At 35.0% G+C, this 16,575-nt stretch overlaps 1 protein-coding gene across 1 annotated transcript in view; it reads right to left on the minus strand.

The window, feature by feature from the left end:
* The window catches only part of LOC137424414 (lysine-specific demethylase 5C), a 192,450-nt gene that overhangs the window by 154,239 nt on the left and 21,636 nt on the right, over window positions 1-16,575 (minus strand). Inside the window, exons 3-4 of the mRNA XM_068111843.2 lie at window positions 15,384-15,506; window positions 15,101-15,271 (exon numbers count right to left, since the gene is read on the minus strand). Of these exons, the coding sequence (XP_067967944.2) occupies window positions 15,101-15,271; window positions 15,384-15,506 (294 nt within the window). The remainder of the gene's footprint in view (window positions 1-15,100; window positions 15,272-15,383; window positions 15,507-16,575) is intronic.

Below are 16,575 nucleotides of genomic sequence, written 5' to 3' on the forward strand. Positions count from 1 at the left end.
AGTGTGCTAAAATAGACCAGAGAAAACATTTATTGTCTTTATTTTTGATATTGATAACTGCTTTTCTATTTTTGATAACACTGGGTAAATCAATGTAAGAAGAAGCTTTTAGAGGATCTGATTTAAGAATATGAATGTCTATGTAAATAATTTTTCCTATATTGAATCCACTTCCTACGATTGAATTATCCACATCTTGCTCTTGTTTAATAAGTTCATCATAGACTCCTGATGTTTTAAAATCTTGATATGAAGATATAAAGTGTGGCTCAGTTCTCATGTATGGTGCATCTATAACTCCTTCATCCTTTGTCATTTCTAATTTTACTCCCATATAAAATTTAAGTGGTTTCATTTCCTTTAGTGTTTTTTCAATCAACGTTTGAACAGCAGGTTTAACTATTTCTACAGCATCAACTATAGACTCTGGTTCAGGAGGTTTGAAGTTAAAGACTCTTATTTTAATATGTCCTTTGAATGCTCCATCAGAGTTTTTAGTTGTGATAAAATTTGATAAATGTAGATTTGTTTTAAGATGTATTTTGAAGCCTTTCTTGAGGATATTTTTATTACATGTAGAACAGTGTTTTGTTTCAGGTGGAAGAGGGGAAAGTTTGTTTAAAATGTTGTATGTATGTTTTGCGGTGAGAATATGTTGTTTATAATATTTTACTTCCTTCTCGCAAGTATCACAATAAACCATATTTATAGCGTGAGAAAACGTGGTGTTTTATATATATCACTGTGCTTAAAATAAAACACTTTTGAGCTTTACAGCTCCGTTTTATATATATCGCTGTGCTTAAACTAAAACACTTTTTCACTCAGAATCATCTAAGTCATAACTATCACATGAATACTCAGAATCATACTCAGAGTCATCAATAAAGCTACTCTCATAACTATCATTTGAGCACAAACTATTAGTATCATAACTATCATCTGTGTTCAATGAAATACTATCATCACCATCGTCCAAGTTCAATGAAATACTATCATCACTATCGTCTGAGTTCAATGAAATAGTAAAATCTTCACTGCTGTATTGACTCATATTTAATTAGCAAGAAAAATATTCCCATCAATATCTATATACTTTCTTTCATTAACAGATTCAATCTCTACAATTTTTATATCAAAAGTTATCTTTAAATAATCTCTAACTATCATAGAACGAAATGACATTTCACCAGAAATATTAACATCATTCATTTTACTTAGATCTACACCCTTTGGATTATTAAAGAAAATACAAATGTCTCCTCTAGAATTATTAATGGTCTTATCATTCTTTTTCAAAGTATCGTGGTCAATCACTTTTTCAAGCTTTGAATAAATTGCCAGGAGTAGAGGAGAAACTTTTGTTAGATTTACTTTAATGGATGTCTTTCCAGGTATAGTTAGAGCTCTTCCTTTAAATGAAATAGAGGGGCTCATGTTATTTTCCATAACTGGTTTTACCCAAAAATTTCCATATTTATCTTTGTTCAATTTAACATCTTTGACATATTTTTCTATATCTTCCACCGAAGTAGAGATTGATTGAAATTTGTCTTTTGTGCTTTGAAACATTGTATTTATTAATGAATAAACTTGCGTTTAGTTTAAGTAAAAATTTACCACATAAATATGATAAGTTCTGAAGGATATTTAGAATTTCCAGACTCTCCATATGATAAATTAGAGAATTGTCCGGCTTGTGATAGAGTGGGGCTTAATGATGAGGATTCATATAAACAATGTATTTTCTGTGATTTAATTTTAATTAATGATAATAAGAAATATAAAAAAATATATAACTCTTTTAAATTAGAACCAAAAATGAATTACTTTACAAGATTAATAAGAGAGATGAATGTTAAGTATTGTGATGATAATACACCATTTCTTTCAAGGGAAGAGACTAATTGTATTGAGGAAATGTATAAGGGTTTAATGATATTTATTATTCAAAATAATTTTAATGGAAATGTTAATACAAGATACTATATAAATAAAATAATGGATTATTTTGAAATTAAACCCGAACTCAGGATAAAATATAGAGTTTCTCAAATAGCTCAAAAAAAGTTGGATAACTTGTTTTCCAAATATATAAATGAATGATTTTTTACCCGTTTGGGAAAATAAGATAAAATTTAATAACCATAAAAACATTCCAAATTCATTGAGATGTCTAATAGTTGGTTCAAGCGGATGTGGAAAAACCTGTTTACTTTTAAAGATGCTCCTTGGTTCTAATTTTTTAGATTATGATAATTTAATAATTTTTACAAAGTCAAGTTTTCAACCCGAGTATCAACTACTCTCACAGGGTTTTAATGCGGGTCTTAAAAAGGAAGACATTATCGGTTTATTTAAACTTCAAAACAAACTAAATGATTGTAATATTGATGATATAATACAATTATTTTGTGATACACAGAAATCAAAATCGAAACCCATAACTTGTATTCTCAGTGATAATACGGATGATATACCTTCACCTCAAGATTTAGATAAATCAAAAAAGAACCTTGTCATCTTTGATGATTGTGTTAATGAGAGAAACCAAACAGTAATGGATAGCAACTATACAAGAGGGAGACATTCTTCTTGTAATTGTATATATCTTAGTCAATCATATTTTCAACTCCCTCGACGCTCAATAAGAAACAATGCCAATACTTTTATTTTATTTAAGTTAAATTCAATAGATGTAAATAATTTTTGGAGAGATAATTGCTCTATGTTATGTAGTAAAAAAGAATTTGAAAATTATATGAAACACACGATTGGAAAATATAAATATATTGTTGTGAAACAAGATGAGATACTAAATGATATTTTTCAATAAATAAATACAGAAAATGAATACTGAAGAAAGAGAAAGAAAGTTTAAGGAACATCAACAATTAGTTTCAAAAGTTGTTAAACAACAGGAAGAGATAAAGAAGAAACGGAGACAGAAACTAACTGGTGAAGAAGCCTTTGAAAGAAAACAAGAGAAATTCTTTAAACCACTTTTGAAAACTCAACACCCTACAGTTCCCACGGTAGAATTTACTCCGAAAAAACTTCAAATGCTCAAAGATTTTAGTCAGATAACAAAACAAGAACTTGGTGAATTAGAATATGATGACGAGGGATTATTTCGGAAACTTGAGCAGGTAAATCAACCCCCTAATTATGTTGTGGAAGCTCTTCAAAACAATGAATATTCTGCGGGTTCAAAAACCAGAGCAGGTCTCATTCCAACAGAAGAACCAGCAGTGTTTCATCTTGTGGAAGAAAAGGTATTGATATTTAATGATGAATTGATGTTCTTGAGTTCTACTCAACCAAATGTTAAATTAACTCCAAGATTAATGTTTCTTCTAACAAACCCCGGATTCAGCGGTTCAAAATATTTTGAGGAACCACTTGATATGGAAAGAGAGGAAGATAGGGTATATATTGAGTTGTTAAATACACTTGATTATGGAGTTTCTGTTGCTGGTAAAAGTAAGAAGAATGAGAAGGAGAAACATATTATTGATGCTTTAAGTAAGCTTGGTTCGGGTGTTAGTTTTCTTCCAAATGACCCATCACAATTAGTTAATAGGCTATTATTGTTATTAGGTAGTAAGAAGGCTGGAAACAACAATTGTTTTAATGAATCCTCAGCCATTTTAGATCAGTTGATGAACATGAAAATAATTAATAAATGTCAATACAAAGATATTTTATTAGATATTAAATAAGATGAGAAGCACAATTCTTAGTTTTAATTTCACAACGAGCGATTACACAGCTTCATTCCCTTACCCACTACAACTTGACCCCCTTACCTCATATGAGGCATCTTTGTTGTCAATGGAAACTTACAATACCCTTTTTAATATCACAGAGAAAAACAACAAGTTTAGTTATAATCCAGGCACTGCCTACAAAACTATAACTGTTTCACCTGGAGCTTACGAGATTTCTCAAATATCTTCAGAAGTCTCTCGCCTTATGAAAGAAAAAGGTGATGAACCAAAAAATATTGTAATAGATATTCAAACACACACTTCAAAATCAACTATTAAACTGAAAAATAATTATAAAGTTGATTTCACGATTGAAAATTCGTTCAGAGAGCTATTGGGTTTCTCTTCAAAAAAGATTGAAAATAACGGGACGTTTTACAGTGATAATGTTATCCAAATATCCTCCGGTATAAATTCAGTATTAATTCATTGTGATTTGATTGATGGTGCTTATAACGATGGAATAAGAACAAATACAATATTTTCATTCAGTGCATACTCAACCCCGATTGGTTATAAATTTAATATGGAACCAAAAAATCTTGTCTATTTACCTGTGTCAGGAAAAACCATATACAGAGTAAATTTTAGGATAACCGACCAAGATAATCGTATGATATCCTTTAATGATGAAATTATATCCATCAGAATTCACCTACGTGAAGTTTTTCAATAAATAAATAATGGTTATTGTAAGAAAACACGAGTTGGGAAAATATAAAATAATTACAGGGGAGGGCATGTTCCTTTCACCAGACTATACAAGGTATGTGGGTAAAGGATACTATAAACCTAAGAGACAACGGGGTGTGGGTCATCAATTTCGAAATAAAGGAGATGGGATAATTGATACTCTAATGGGTATTGGTTCAACCATTCTTAAACATAAAGACCTAATTGGTTCAACTGCTTCTCTCATGGGAAATGTAGCAGGTGTTGTAAAGAGTATAAAAGATGCTCAAAAGGAGTCCCATAAATTACAAGCAATCAAAGAAATTAAAAAAGGTAAAACTCAACTATCTTCACAAGAACGACAAAAAATCATTAAAATACTTGGGTCAGGGTTTCAACAATTTTAATACTATATAAATACAAGTATGGAAGCGATTGATAGTATCTATGATTTGGATGATACGATTATCATTTCAAACTCTACTAAAAAGGAAGACTATTTTAAGGTAAATGCTATTACAGGAACCGACTGGAATTCAAACGGAACAAAAAGTTTTGAAATAAATAATCAACAAACTTACTTGAATATAGCTGATAGTTTCTTGCTGTGTAAATTTAAATTCACTAAGGCTGCGAATAATACTAATGCTACACTCGTAAATGATTTCTTCTGGAAAATGTTTGACAGTGTTCGCCTGTATATTGGAACACAAGAGGTTGAAGCGGTTGATTATGTCTCTGCTACATCTGAAATGATGAAATTTACACTATATTCGTTTGGTGATAGAATGGGTAAGGGAGCTGTTGAAGGCTTTATTCCTGATATGTCAACGGGAACAAACACAGACCCTGGTTATAGTCAAAGGAAGTCAATGTATAATGATGACGCAAAAGCTGAGAATAGTTTTACCGTAGCAGTACCTCTTAAAGGTATATTTGGATTTTGTGATTATGATAAAGTTTTGTATGGTCTTAAAATTAGATTTCAACTACAAAGGAATGATAATGTAAATAGATTGCTTTTTGGGGATGAAAATGCTTTTGGAGAAAATAATAAATTTGTTATTAATGATTTGTGTTGGTATATCAGTGAATATACTCCTAATCTTAAAACGGAAGAGATGTTAAATAGAAGACTTAACTCAAAGAAACCGCTAAATGTATCATACCTTAAAAGAAGATGTCAACACGTTAAACTGGAACACACTACCTACACTTGGAATTTAGGTGTTCTTCAAGGAAAGCCACGATACCTCTGGCTCATTTTTAAAAAACCAGATGGAGAGGAGGGTACTAATAAGAATAATGCGCTGAGTGATAATGCTAAGGTGAAACAACTTCGGGTTTCTCTTGATGGCACATTTTATCCGCGAGATAGATTGGAAATTGATTGGGAAAAAAATGATTATGCGGAAGCCTACAAGTCCTACCAAAAAGTGTGTGAAAGTAATGGTAATAATGATCCTATTTTGGATATGGTTGCATTTAAAGGTTTATATACAATCTACGCAATTGACCTGAGTTCTCAAAAGGAAACTATAAAGTCTAATCGAGTGGATACTTCTCTATACATTGAAAGAGGGGAGAATGAAGAAGTTGATGCTTATTGTTTGCTTTTGGAGGAAACAGAATTACAGATTAATACAGATAATGGTGTTATGATTAATATCACATAGGTTTTTTCTCATAAATAAATGGTTGGGGTATATGTTAATCAAATCAATCTTAATAAATTAACATCTTGTATTCAAAATCAAAAGCCTTGTATTATTAATGTTAATACAATTCAAAGAAAAGGAGCTGTAAGAATTGATGTTTTACTCACACACACACAAGTAAAAACACTAAATGATGTTGGATCACTTAAAATTAAAATGACGAAACCTATGTTAAAGAAATATTCAATAGACGAGTCAAGAGGAGGATTTCTCCCGTTTCTAATTCCTTTATTTGCTGGTTTAAGTGCGGCGGGAGCATTGACTGGTGGTATTTCAGCAGCGGTAAAAACTGCTAACGAAAGGAAGGCACAACTAAAAGCTCAAAAAGAATTGGAAAGACATAACAAGGAGTTGGAGAAACAAATTAGTGGAAGTGGTGTAATTGTAGATTTTGCTCAAAAACTTGAAAGTCTACCTGATAAAGCTAGATTGTTGGTTGGTGATATGCTTTCCTCTATCGCTCAAGCGGGTGTTAAACTAACTAAACGGGGTAATGGATTGTATCTTTCTCATAAATAAATGGATAAATGGTTTAAACAATTTGGAAAGAATACAACGTCAAATATAGAACTAGCCAAGTATTGTAAAACACTAAAAATTGATAATGTGGTAATCTGTATGAGAGATGAATTAATACATATAAATAAGAATACAAAGAATATTATTATGAATTTAGACACACAGAATGGTTCTCATTGGGTTTGTATTCATAATAGTCAGGATAAATATTATTTTGATAGTTATGGTATGCCACCACCTGTTGAAGTAATACAATTCTTACAGAATGGTGTTTATCAAACATTCCAAGTTCAAGAAATTAATTCTAAATGTTGTGGCCAATTATGTTTATATGTATTATTTCAACTCAACAATAATGAAAATTTTTATGATATCATTTTTTATCTAATATAAATGACCTATGTTGGAAAAGATGGTTCTATCTTTGGAAAATCCTCTCAGGATATTGATTTATCAAATTATTATACAAAGGCACAGGCTGAACGACAAAAATATAGTGTAAGTAAAAATATTAATATGAAGAATACTTATAAATTAATCAATTATCCAAACCCTACAGATGCGAATGACTTGATTAGATTCAGTGATTTATCACAATATATATCTTTAAAGAAAACAGCACGTTTTGTGAAACAAGTAAAATTTACAACCACAACACCTGGTTATACTGACCATACACCTTTCCTCATTGAATTTAACTACCTGCTTACAATTAAATTTTATAAAGAAGGACATTTAGTTAATATGCGAATTAATAAATGGGGGTATGATATGCCTGATTTAGGGTATAATTGGTCTTTTTCAATAAACATAGAAGACCTACATGATTTAAATCAGTCTCGTAAAGAAGAATATTATCCACTTGGTGAAGATAAGGATTTATGTGGAAGTACAATTAGTAAACAACAAATACGTGATTTTAAGAAAATAAAAATATATGATAGTATAGCGATGGTTCGCATGACAAAGAAGGAAGGTAATGAGATAAGGATAGAAAGCCGAGGAATACAAACCGATTTGGTAGTGGGAAGATGGGGTGGTATTACCTGTCATAATATTAATCTCACATATATTTCTGATACATAAATGGCAGGAAGAAGACTACAAGAGAATTATAATTTTTGTATTCAAGGATACCTACAAGAAAAGGGTGCTCGGTATTACATACCTTATGATTTGGAGCATATACATGGGAATTTTGTCATAAAAAACTGGCCTTATACTGATATTGTTAAACCCACAAATAGAGACTTGTTTAAAATATTAAATAAAAATGAACTTCTCAAAGTTATGAAATATAAAACTCTTTTAGAAATCGTCAACAAATCTTATTGGTATCCTATTATGAGAAAAATAATTATAGATACAAGAATATCTCAAAATCCAGATGAGTATATGTATAATATTCTTTGGGGTTCAAACTCAAGGGTAGCAAGGGATGAGGAAGGAGTTGAAGAAGAGAAGGAGGAAAGAGAGAAAAAGGAGAAGGAGGAAAGGGAGAGGGAGGAGAAGGAGGAGAGGGAGAAAAAGGAGGAGAAGGAGGAGAGGGAGAAAAAGGAGAAGGAGGAAAAGGAGAAAAGGGAGAAGGAGGAAAGGGAGAAAAGGGAGAAAAAGGAGAAGGAGGAGAGGGAGAAAATGGAGGAGGAGGAGAGGGAGCAAAGAGAGAGGGAGGAAAAATATAAAAAGATGGAAATCAGTGAGATTCATAAAAGATTGAGTGTATTAAAGCAAATAAATCAATCTCAACGCACCGAAGAGGAAATTAAAGAATTAACAACTCTTATGAAGATAATGGTTTCAAAAATAAGAACGTCAATGTCTTCAATTTCAGGGAGGAGATTTAAACGAGAAAGTGGTGAAGAAGAAGAAGAAGAAGGAAAAGATTATGTGATTGATGATGTTGGTGTCATTGACTTTAGTTAGTTTTTATTTGTAAATAAATGGAGGAGAGAGTGAAGGCATTCCTTAGGATTCTTTATGTTTTAAAAATAAAGATTGAAATGTATATGTTGAAAACCAAAAAGGTTTTGATACTCTGTCGGAATTTTTCTGATAAATAAATATGAGTTATTGTCTCAAATGTAAAAAGAAAACTAAATCTAAAAATATCTCTTATGTTAAAGCTAAAAATAATAGAGTTTATCAAAAAGGAATATGTCAAGTATGTGGCTCTAAAAAGTGCCAATTCATCTCTCCTAAAAGAGGAGGAGACATACAAAAGTTTCTGTCAGGAAGTAAATTTACAACAACTGGAATTCCAGGGGAATTACACCTTCCAGGGTATTCTTTCTGTGGTCCAGGAACAAACTTGGATAAAAGATTAGATGAGGCTGACAATCCTAAACCTTGGTCTAAACCTACAAATAGGGTTGACGAAGTGTGTATGAAGCATGATATTGCTTATGGGAAAACCACTACGTTGACTGAAAAACATAAAGCCGACAGCGAAATGTTGTATAATTTGTCTTTGATACAAAATCCAACGTTGAGAGAGAAAGTTGATAGGTTTATTGTGAGAAATTTGATAAATGCTAAATTGAAACTTGGTCTTGGTTATTCCTCAAAAAACTATTAGGCTCTAATGATGCCATCAAGACTGAGGAGCTTTTGGCTGAAGAATTACACAAACCTATAATCACAAAGTTTAAAAGAAGGAAGGTTTATTCTAAATACACTGACCACATATGGTCCGCTGATTTAATTGAATTGAATAATGACAGGGGATACAGGTATGCTTTAACCGTTATTGATTTGAGGAGTAGATTTGCCTGGGTTGTCCCTTTAAAAAATAAAAGGGGTGATACTTTAATGTTAGCCTTTAAGCTAATATTTGATCGGGATAAAAGGAAACCAAAGAAGTTATGGACTGATGAGGGAACAGAGTTCTATAACAAAATATTCATGAAATTTCTTAAGGGGAAGGGTATTAAATTATACAGCACCTTTAATGAAGGAAAGGCAGTTGTTATTGAGCGTTTTAATCGTACTTTAAAAGAGAAATTATATAAAAAATTCACACAACTCGGTTCTCAAAAATGGGTGTATTTAATTCAGGATATTGTAGATAATTACAATAATACAGTTCATTCATCAACACAATCAAAACCATCAGAAACATTTACAAAATTAGAATATGAAAAGGAGATTAATTTGAGAAAGCCCAAGTTTAAAGTTGGTGATATTGTAAGAATATACAAATGGAAAAGTCATTTTGAGAAAGGTTATACACAAAAATGGACTCGTGAATTATTTAAAATCATTGATGTAATGGATACAGTCCCTTGGACCTACAAATTATATGATTTAAATGGAGAAGAAATCTTGGGTTCATTTTACTCACAAGAATTACAAAAAACACAAGTAAGCAGCTAATACCCTTGAAAATAATAAATAAATAAATAAAATGTAATGGGGATACGTTTTTAAATCTGTGAACCCCAAACACAGAATCCCACAACTTTTTAGTTGGGGCTTAACTTTTGTGTGTGTATAATGGGGATACGTTTTTAAATCTGTGAACCCCAAACACAGAATCCCACAACTTTTTAGTTGGGGCTTAACTTTTGTGTGTGTATAATGGGGATACGTTTTTAAATCTGTGAACCCCAAACACAGAATCCCACAACTTTTTAGTTGGGGCTTAACTTTTGTGTGTGTATAATGGGGATACGTTTTTAAATCTGTGAACCCCAAACACAGAATCCCACAACTTTTTAGTTGGGGCTTAACTTTTGTGTGTGTGTGTATGTGCGAGTGAGTCATAATAATATACAAACCCTAACCCAACCCAAGCCCTAACCCAACCCCATCCCTAACCCAAACCCATCCCTAACCCAACCCATCCCTAACCCAACCCCATCCCTAACCCAACCCCATCCCTAACCCAACCCCATCCCTAACCCAACCCCATCCCTAACCCAACCCCATCCCTAACCCAACCCCAACCCTAACCCAACCCCATCCCTAACCCAACCCCATCCCTAACCCAACCCATCCCTAACCCTCACATTCAAAATCCCAACCCTAACCCAATCCCATCCCTAACCCAACCCCAACCCTAACCCTCACATTCAAAATCCCAACCCTAACCCAACCCATCCCTAACCCAACCCCATCCCTAACCCAACCCCATCCCTAACCCAACCCCAACCCTAACCCTCACATTCAAAATCCCAACCCTAACCCAACCCCATCCCTAACCCTCACATTCAAAATCCCACCCAAACCCTAACATAATCTTTCTTTTCTTCTTTTTTAAATACGTATTTCTTTTTTTTTTTTTCATCTTCCTCCAATTCTGTCTTTCAAGGCTTTTAAGTTTGAAGAAGTAGAAATGGGAAGAAAGAATTTTCCAGCATTTTCTTCCTCGAACTTTCTTGATATTGCTTAAATCAAGCGTCATTAAATAAAGAACATTGTTCATTGCTTTAGAATCCAAAGAGTCTCCAAGAGGAACCCCACAGGTAGAGTCTCCAAAATAAAACCAACTTTCCAAGTTCCCAAGGTATAACCACATTCCTGTTGAGCCTCCAAGATAGGTATCACATTCCGTGTCATCAAAACAAAACCCCCATTCCGAGTCTCCAAAAATATAACCATCTTTCCAAGTCCCCAAGGTAAAACCACAATTTTCAGAAATATTGGGGGTTTCCGTGATAAGTCTCACATAGTATAACTGCGGACCATCAGGGAAAACTTCCCTTTCCCAATTTTTTAGGGTTTCTATGATGTGTCTCACATAGTATAACTGCGGACCATCAGGGAGAACTCTCCTTGCCCAATTTTTTAGGGTTTCTATGATGTGTCTCACATAGTATAACTGCGGACCATCAGGGAGAACTCTCCTTGCCCAATTTTTTAGGGTTTCTATGATGTGTCTCACATAGTATAACTGCGGACCATCAGGGAGAACTCTCCTTGCCCAATTTTTTAGGGTTTCTATGATGTGTCTCACATAGTATAACTGCGGACCATCAGGGAGAACTCTCCTTTCCCAATTTTCAGAAATTTGTGGGTCTCCAATGTATGACTTGTATTCTGGCTCATCAAGGTAGAACTTGTTCAGTGGGTTTTGTTTTGATAACTCACAACAAGTATCATCATGGTAAAACTCTTTTTCAGGATTTTGTGGATCTCCAAGGTATAACTCTTTGGCTGGGTCATCAAGGTAGAACTCGTTCTGGGGGTCTTGGTTGTTCAAAATGTCTTCAAACAAAAAAATAACTTCATCCCAAGTTGTGTTAAAAGCAGAATTTTCATTTCGTATCTCAGATACAATTTCCTGTGAAAGAAAATAACAATGTATTAATTTAATACAATATTTTTTATTTGTATAAATCAAGCTCTATGAATATTAAAATAAACTTTGTTAACTCTTACACGAGTCTCATCTTAAAAAAAAAAAAAAAAAAATTAAATAAATAAATAAATAAATAAACAAACTTACCTCCATTGATAAGAGGTTCGAGTCCAGTTCATCAATCTGAAGGTTGAGTTCTACACAGGTAGTAGGACTCCATGGAATAGCAAAGTTATCCCATTCCATTTCGGCATAGTAGTCCATTCTCAAGTGAAGCAGAAAGCGTGTTTGAAAAAGCCTGTGTGGTCGGTGCCTTTTATAAGGACTGGGTGTGTCTTCCTGTGGAAATTCCCTGGGCGTGTCTTAACTGGAAATGATGTGATGGAAATTCCCTGAAAATGATGTAATGTATTACCTGGAAATGATACAATGCTGAAGAGTTTATAAAGTGGGTGGGACTTAGCGAAAGTGGGAGGAGCTTAGCAAAAGTGGGCGGGGCTTAGTAAAAAGTGGGCGTGGCTTAACAAAAAGTGGGCGGGGCTTAGTAAAAAATGGGCGTGGTTTACCAAAAAGTGGGCGGGGCTTACCAAAAAATGGTATGTGGCACTGGAGGCGCTCAAACAAGAACATTGAGGGAGGTTTACCATTTTATCTTAGCTCAGTTAAAATATCTTAATAAAGAACCAAACTCAAACATATTTTTTGTTAATATATTAGATGGTGAAGAGAGTTGTAAGAGAATTAAATTATTTCCCACGCATAAACAAATATTTGTAGGGTCGTTGTTTGAGTGGGTTATATTCACCAGATGATATTAAGAGTAAAAGGTTAAAAGGTCCATGAGGTCAGAAGGATCACAGGTGTTTAAGTGGTCTAATGAATAAGGATAACATGTCAAAAGGTTAGAAGGTTCGTAAAGAACAGGGTGAGAGAAATATAGGTGTTTAGGGGCAATGAGGGAGGGAAAGAATTAATATGGAAGTGAATGGGTCAATGTTTGAGTGGGTCAAAGATTAATCTGCCAGATGATATGTAGAAGAAGGATGATAGGTCTATAAGAGAAAACAAATATTTGTAGTGTTTGAGTGGTCTAATGAACAACATTAAGGATAGGTACTACAGACAAAAGGTTCATAAAGATGAGGGTGGGAGAAATAGAAGTGTTTATGATTTTTGAAAAAGACAAGGGGGTAAATGACATTAGATAGGGATTTCCCATGTTAAACGGAGGTGTCCCAGAAGCAACATTATTACACTACTCCTATGACATTACAATTGTCATAATAACATTCTGCATGGGAGTCACTCCGACCCTGAAATTTTTGTCTCAATCGGACATGTGGTTGATGGGAAAAACGAGGTTTAGTCCGTACGGACGGACGGACGGACAACCCAAAAACATAATGCCTTCGGCCACCTTTGGGGGCCGAGGCATAAAAACGACACAGATATATACCAGTCGAGACATTAAGAAATAGCATGCAATTTTATAATTTTAGCTTTTCAAACTTTAACTCAATAAAGCATTACACGGAATTGAGCCAACAGTGTGATCGAAGGGGATGAACAGGTTATTTATGTGTTACCAAACTATTCACCACCATCCTGGCAGCAATGCCGCCTTCCACCCCCCCCCCCCCCCCACCTCCTCTTGCCACACCACCTCCTCTTGCCACACCCATGTCCTATGCTCTGTGCAGTTCATAATACGGTGTAGAATGTCATAAACAACACTTATCATTTGTTCTTTAGATGGTACACTGTGCATAGTGTGCCATACCAGGAACAACAATTACCTAAATATGGCAGAATTGTTGCCTCAGATTTTGACAGTGTAGCAAAGCCATAAAAAGCAGACATTGTTTATTATCTCAGGAAGTACAAAATAAAATTTATAAATTAATTACGATCATCATTTCATATGCAGCCTGTGGCTGCTGGTTGCATCATTGCTGGGCGCGTGGCTCTGCCGCTGATGCAGTGCCCGTTACCAGTAAGCTGGTACTCAAGTTGCTGACCTCAGAAGGATAACTGACTGAATCAGCCCATCTGGTGTTACCTAACGGCATGACAGGGGCTAGAACTCAAGGCTCTAAGATCTTAAAGCAACAACCTTAATCGTTAAGCCAACACCAGACTTATTTATAAAATTTACTAGGATATATAAATTATAATCTCTGAAGGAAATATGCCTAGTTACCAGAGGATGTGAACAGTTTTCTTCAATACACCGTCTTTTTTTACACCATATTCATCAGAGATGTTGGAAGTACTTTACTATCCAAAAACATTGCAAAAACTAGAACGGGCACTCGGTAGAGCGCATACCTTCGCCGCAGCTACTGTTCTGTACTTGGCATGGGAGTGTAGGGAACAGAACAGTGAACAGTTTGGTGCTGATTTCATGCAAATCGGATAAGAATTGACCGAGTTATGACAAAAAACGCACATTTTGCAAGGTCGTGACCCCCCTGACCTTTGACCCCCAACCGCTAACAAGGGTAATGTCTTCACTGGGTCATGTCGTATATCACAAGATCGGGCATTGAATTCTGAACATTTTGGCATTAGTTGCATGCCAATTGGATAAAAATTGACCGCGCTATGGTAAAAATACGATTTTGACCTTTTCGTGACCTTGACCTTGACCTTTGACCCGATTGCTCCCAAAATCTAATCAAATGTGTCCCGTATAATAACCAATCATCCCACCAAATTTCATGCAATTCGGTTGAATACTTTTTGAGTTATGCGAATAACATACACACACACACACACACAGACATACAAATAAATACACAGCGATCAAAACATAACCTTCCGCTTTTGCGAAGGTAATGAAAAAGAATTGAGCTAGAGATTTTTTTTATTTTTTTTTGTATACAAGATAGAGGCTAACATTTTTGTAAGAGCTAACATTAATGCCAAAAAAAAAAAACAGACACATAAGACAAAATAAAGGGAGTGGGAGACAAGATGGGGAGAGAGGGGGAAGCACACGAGTACAACATTTGAGAGCAGGGACATCGGGAGATCTGTGGGAGGGAGAGGGCTTGGGGGGAGGAGGCACGGGAAGGGGGGTAGGGGGTGGGAGCTCCTTGACAACACTGCACAATCCTCACCGCTAAGCTGACGCCCGAATGGAACAGTTCGTAGGGGTGAAGAATACGTTCGTAGTGTGTACGGAGGAGCGAGCCAACATTACGGTGAGCAGGGTAGCCCATGCGGCTTGCCACACGAGACCACTTTCTCTCCCGGCACAAAATGTCAAACCCACCCTCCTCTGCAACCACCTGATGGCCAGAAACAGTGAAATGAATTCATACCACTCACTTCAACAACAACCAGTTGCATATTTGCTCTAAAAGATGCAAATTGAAAGAAAGGCCACCAACCCACACTTACCTTGCTTAGTACGCACAAATCCAGCGTATGACGTTCCACAACAGGTATCTTCAGCGATGACCCCTGGAGCTCCCAAAACTTTGCAATTTGGTCCAAGAAGTTCAACTTGACACGGGTCTGTGCCTGCAGGAAGTCATGCAAAAGGTAGATTTACCATTTAAAGCAAATGTGCATATGATAATAAATTCCACTTAACCTTCCGAGTCAGTTTCTCGGCAAGGGTTATGCTTTATGCTGGGCGGTTTGCCATTGCCTTCCCAGCATTTTGTCCCTTTATGCTGGATGTTAAACAAGGAAGCAGCATGTACCATTTTTTAAATAAAGTCTATTGCCAGAGTTTTTAACCAGTCCCCCCCCCCAGAGCGGACGTGGTAACCATTACCCCACCGGGTCTAGTTATAGGGTAAAACAAAACCCCAAAAGAGAACTGACATGAACCCACCATTTGGGGGCTGCAGTACTCCCACTCTGTATGAATTTGCAAAACTGCTAAGTTTAATTAAATAGGACACTGTCTGTCTGTGTCGCCATTTTTCTCAGAGAGGGCCAAACAGATCTTTTACAAACTTTCAGAGGTTCATCAAAGAATGTCAGAAAGTGTTTTAGGCAAAAACAAAAAGTTGGACTTTTTTTTAAACCGCTCTATAGTGCCCAAACCTTTGTAGCTACATGAATGGTAATATTAAATGGTCTCCAACCCCATTCCTTAGTGGGTGTAGGGAACTATTTTATGCCCCTACAAAAAAAAAATAGAAAAAAAATGATTTATTCAAAATGCAAACAGGATTAGAACAGCATCGGGCAACGCTGTGTACCATAGCTAATATTAAATAATTATACATGTTGAAGTATAATATGCATATGGAGTAACGATTCACAGGCATTGTAACACCAGAAAAGTAGCCACATGGCTATTACCGCATTTCATCATTACTATCATTTCACTGTATGTGTTTTTTTATATCATCATTGCATTGTACGTTTTTACCCTGCACGTGCGAAGCGAAAAGCAGGGTTAGGCATTCGGTTACGTACGTGTGGCGTAGGTGTCTGCATTAAAAAAATTAATTTTCTCTGTCACCGTTGGTCCAATTGACATGAAATGTTACCATAGGAGCGCCTCTGCCTGTAGAATTTTTATATTCATAATTATGACGTCATAGGTCACATAGTACGGACACCATCTTCGAAA

This window comes from Myxine glutinosa, chromosome 4, assembly GCF_964187855.1.
Source record: "Myxine glutinosa chromosome 4, kmMyxGlut1.1, whole genome shotgun sequence".
Classification (NCBI taxonomy): Eukaryota; Metazoa; Chordata; class Myxini; order Myxiniformes; family Myxinidae; genus Myxine; species Myxine glutinosa.